Below are 5,000 nucleotides of genomic sequence, written 5' to 3' on the forward strand. Positions count from 1 at the left end.
ACGTGACAGAAACTTCGGCTAAAAATGTCGGAAAACGTGACAGAAACTTCGGCAAAAAATGTCGGAAAACGTGACAGAAACTTCGGCAAAAACTTCGGCTAAAAATGTCGGAAAACGTGACAGAAACTTCGGCAAAAAATGTCGGAAAACGTGACAGAAACTTCGGCTAAAAATGTCGGCAAACGTGACAGAAACTTCGGCTAAAAATGTCGGAAAACGTGACAGAAACTTCGGCAAAAAATGTCGGAAAACGTGACAAAAACTTCGGCTAAAAATGTTGGCAAACGTGACAGAAACTTCGGCTAAAAATGTCGGAAAACGTGACAGAAACTTCGGCTAAAAATGTCGGAAAACGTGACAGAAACTTCGGCAAAAAAATGTCGGCAAACGTGACAGAAACTTCGGCAAAAAATGTCGGAAAAAGTGACAAAAACTTCGGCAAAAAAAATTCCAAAAACGTGACAGAAACTTCGGCAAAAAACGTCGGAAAACATGACAGAAACTTCGGCTAAAAATGTCGGAAAAAGTGACAAAAACTTCGGCAAAAAAATGTCGGCAAACGTGACAGAAACTTCGGCAAAAAATGTCGGAGAAAGTGACAAAAACTTCGGCAAAAAAAAATTCCAAAAACGTGACAGAAACTTCGGCAAAAAACGTCGGAAAACATGACAAAAAACTTCAGCAAAAATTTCGGAAAACGTGACAGAAACTTCTCTGTGTATGTCGTGTGTGTTCTGTGTGTGTTCGCGTGTGTGTTCCGGTGTGGTGGTTCTGTTGAGTGTGTCTTTTTTTTTTTTTTTTTTTTTTTTTTTTTTTTTTTTTTTTTTTTTTTGTGTCTCTGGTAGTGTTTGTGTGTGGGTGTACGTGCTCTTCTTTGTGTGTGTTTCTGTTGTGTGTATCCTGTGTGTGTTGTTCTCTGTGTGTGTGTCTCTGTGTGTGTGTCTCTGTGTGTTTCTCTGTGTGTGAGTCTCTGTGTGTGTGTCTCTCGGTGTGTCTTGTGTGTTCTGGTGTCTCTCTGGTTGTGTGTGCGTCTCTGTTGTGTTGTGTCTCTTGTCTGTGTGTCTCTTCTCTGTCTGTGTTGTCTCTGTGTGTGTGGGGGGGTGTGGTGCTGTGTGTGTGTTGTGTTGTGTTGTGTGTCTGTGTCTGTGCTGTGTGTGTCTGTCTGTTTCTGTGTCTGTGTTCTGTTCTGTGTCTGTGTGTGTGTGTGTGTTGTCTGTGTGTGTGTGTGTGTGTGTTTTTGTCTGTTTTTGTCTGTTCTTTGTGTGTGTGTCTCTCTGTTTGTGTGTCTCTCTGTGTGTGTGTGTCTGTCTGTCTGTGTGTCTCTGTGTCTGTGTCTCTCTGTGTGTGTGTCTCTCTGTATGTGTGTGTGTCTCTGTCTGTCTGTGTGTGTGTCTCTGTGTGTGTCTCTGTCTGTCTGTGTGTGTGTCTCTGTCTGTGTGTCTCTGTCTGTGTGTGTGTCTCTGTGTGTGTGTGTGTCTCTGTCTGTGTGTGTGTGTGTCTCTGTGTGTGTGTGTGTCTCTGTCTGTCTGTGTGTGTGTCTCTGTGTGTGTCTGTGTCTCTGTCTCTGTGTGTGTGTGTGTCTGTGTGTGTGTCTGTCTGTGTGTCTCTGTCTTGTGTGTGTGTCTCTGTGTGTGTGTGTGTCTCTGTCTGTGTGTGCTCTGTCTGTGTGTGTGTCTCTGTGTGTGTGTGTCTCTGTTTGTGTGTGTCCTGTTTTTTGTGTGTGTCCTTTCTGTGTGTGTGTCTCTGTGTGTGTGTCTGTGTCTTTTGTGTGTTTCTCTTTGTGTATCTCTGTGTGTGTGTCTCGTGTGTCTCTGTCTCTGTGTGTGTGTTCTGTGTGTGTGTCTCTGTGTGTATCTCTGTGTGTGTCTCTGTCTCTGTGTGTGTGTCTCTGTCTCTGTGTGTGTGTCTCTGTGTGTGTGTGTCTCTCTGTGTGTGTCTCTCTGTGTGTGTGTGTCTTCTGTGTGTGTGTGTCTCTGTCGTGTCTTGTGTGTGTGTGTCTCTCTCTGTGTGTGTGTCTTTGTGGTGTGTGTCTGTGTGTGTGTCTCTGTGTGTGTGTCTCTGTCTGTGTGTGGGGGGTTCCTGTCTCTGTGTGTGTCTCTGTCTCTGTGTGTTTTTCTCTGTGTGTGTCTCTGTCTCTGTGTGTGTCTCTGTCTCTGTGTGTGTCTCTGTCTCTGTGTGTGTCTCTCTGTGTGTGTCTCTGTTTCTGTGTCTCTCTGTGTGTGTCTCTGTGTATTTTCTGTCTCTGTGTGTGTGTCTCTGTGTGTGTGTCTCTGTCTGTGTCTCTGTCTGTGTCTCTGTCTCTGTGTGTGTGTCTCTCTGTGTGTGTGTGTCTCTGTCTGTGTGTGTGTGTCACGTAGAGGGTGTGTTTCCTACGCGTCTCTACGCGATGGCCAATCACAGACATCGTCAGATGTTGGTAGAATGACCAGGGAATTTTTTTGATACTTTAGGAGGAAATTCGGTCGGGGCATAAAAAGAATAAAGTTTTGTGACTAGGGCGCGCTGCGCGATATGAGGAACCGTGGCGCCGTCCGACAGGCGCGCGCGCACACACACACACAGGGAGAGAGACACACACACACACACACACACACACACACACACACACACACACAGACAGGGAGAGAGACACACACACACACACACACACACAGGGGAGAGAGACACACACACACACACACACACACACAGGGAGAGAGACACACACACACACACACACACAGGGAGAGAACACACACACACACACACACACACACACACAGAAACACACACACACACACACACAGGGAGAGAGACACACACACACACACATACACACAGGGAGAGAGACACACACACACACACAGGAGAGAGAGACACACACACACACATACACACAGGAGAGAGACACACACACACACACACACACACACACACACACACACACACAGGGAGAGAGACACACACACACACACACACAAAGAGAGAGAGACACACACACACACCCCCACACGGAGAGAGACACACACACACACACACATACACACACAGGAGAGAGACACACACACAGGGAGAGAGAGAGAGACACACACATACACACATGGAGAGAGAGACACACACACACACACACGGAGAGAGAGAGACACACACACACACACAGGGAGAGAGAGACACACACACACACACACACCCCCACGGGAGAGAGAGACACACACACACACATACACACAGGGAGAGAGAGACACACCACACACACACACACACACACAGAGACACGCACAGGGAGAGAGAGGACACACACACACACACACACAGGAGAGACACACACACACACACACCAACAACACACACACACACACACACACACACACACACAGGAGAAACACACACACACACAGGAGAGAGAGAGGACACACACACACCACACACAACAACGGGAGAGCACACACAAACAACAACAACACACAGGAGAGAGAACAACACACACACACACACACAGGAGAGCCACACACACACACACACACACACACAGGAGAGAGACACACAACACACACAAACACACACACACGGAGAGCCACAACACAGGCAGACACACACCACCACACACGAGACACACACCACACACACACACAAGAGACACACACACACACACACACACACAGGAGAGAGAGACACACAACACACCCCCCCCACACACACAGGGAGAGAACACACACACACACACACACACACAGGAGAGAAAAAAACACACACACATACACACAGACACACACAACACACACACAGGAGAGAGACACACAACATACACACACACACAGGAGAGAGAGAGACACACACACAACAGGGAGAGAGACACACACACAGGAGAGAGAGACACACACACACACACACACACACACACAGAGAGAGAGACAACACACACACACACACACAGGAGAGAGAGCACACACACACACACAAACAATACAACACACATACACACATACACACACACACACACACAGGAGAGAGACACACACACACACACACAGGAGAGAGGAACACACAACACACGACACACACACAGAGGAGAGACACACACAAAAGGGAGACACACACACAGGAGAGAGAGACACACACACACACGACACACACACAACAGGAGAGAGAGACACACACACACACACACACACAGGAGAGACACACACACACACACACACACACACACGACACAGACACACACACACACACACACAGGAGAGAGAACACACACACACACACACGGAGAGACACACACACTACACACACACACACAGGAGAGGGAGGGACACACACACACACACACAGGAGAGAAACACACACACACACACCAGGAGACACACCACACAGAGAGACACACACACACACACACACCACCAACGGAGACACCCAGGAGAGAGACACACACACACACACACACACACACGACACACACACACACATCACACACACAGACACACACATCATCACGACACACACACATCATCATCACAGTTCCATCACATCACACACAGGAATAACACCCCCCACAGACAGAGAGAGACACCCCACATCAGGAGAGACACACACACACACACACACACACACACATCACACACAACAGACACACAAGCAGGCAGAGACACACACACACACACAATATACAGGAGAGAAACACACACACACAACACACACACACACAGGGAAGACACAAAATACACACACACACACACACACACACATCAGAGACACAACACACACACACAAATTGTGATTTGGTTTAAGAACACAAACAAACCCAGCCCCTTTTCTCCCAACCAGGAATTACGGTTTATCCAGCTCACGACCTTCCCCCGGAGCGCGGGTCGATGGCTATGAGACCGTGTGAGCTGTCTGGTGACCCGAGCACAGACTTTGGACTCGAACCGCCGCGAGACTTGCGAGGCCTCTGGGAGACTCGCTCGACGCCGCCACCCCCAAATAACAGTGGGCTCCTTTTCCTCCTGACCTGGGGTGGAGGTCCA

At 48.4% G+C, this 5,000-nt stretch overlaps 2 protein-coding genes across 2 annotated transcripts in view; one reads left to right on the forward strand and one right to left on the reverse strand.

Moving 5' to 3' along the window:
* The window catches only part of LOC120565597 (zinc transporter 2-like), a gene marked incomplete in the record, with an annotated part of 356,424 nt that overhangs the window by 270,940 nt on the left and 80,484 nt on the right, over positions 1–5,000 (forward strand).
* The window catches only part of LOC120565458 (thimet oligopeptidase-like), a 70,458-nt gene that overhangs the window by 11,312 nt on the left and 54,146 nt on the right, over positions 1–5,000 (reverse strand). The window contains 1 exon segment of the mRNA XM_039811260.1: positions 4,985–5,000. This exon segment is cut by the window's right edge and continues 208 nt beyond it. Coding sequence (XP_039667194.1) covers positions 4,985–5,000 — 16 coding nt within the window.

Source organism: Perca fluviatilis, chromosome 9, assembly GCF_010015445.1.
Source record: "Perca fluviatilis chromosome 9, GENO_Pfluv_1.0, whole genome shotgun sequence".
NCBI classification, from domain to species: domain Eukaryota; kingdom Metazoa; phylum Chordata; class Actinopteri; order Perciformes; family Percidae; genus Perca; species Perca fluviatilis.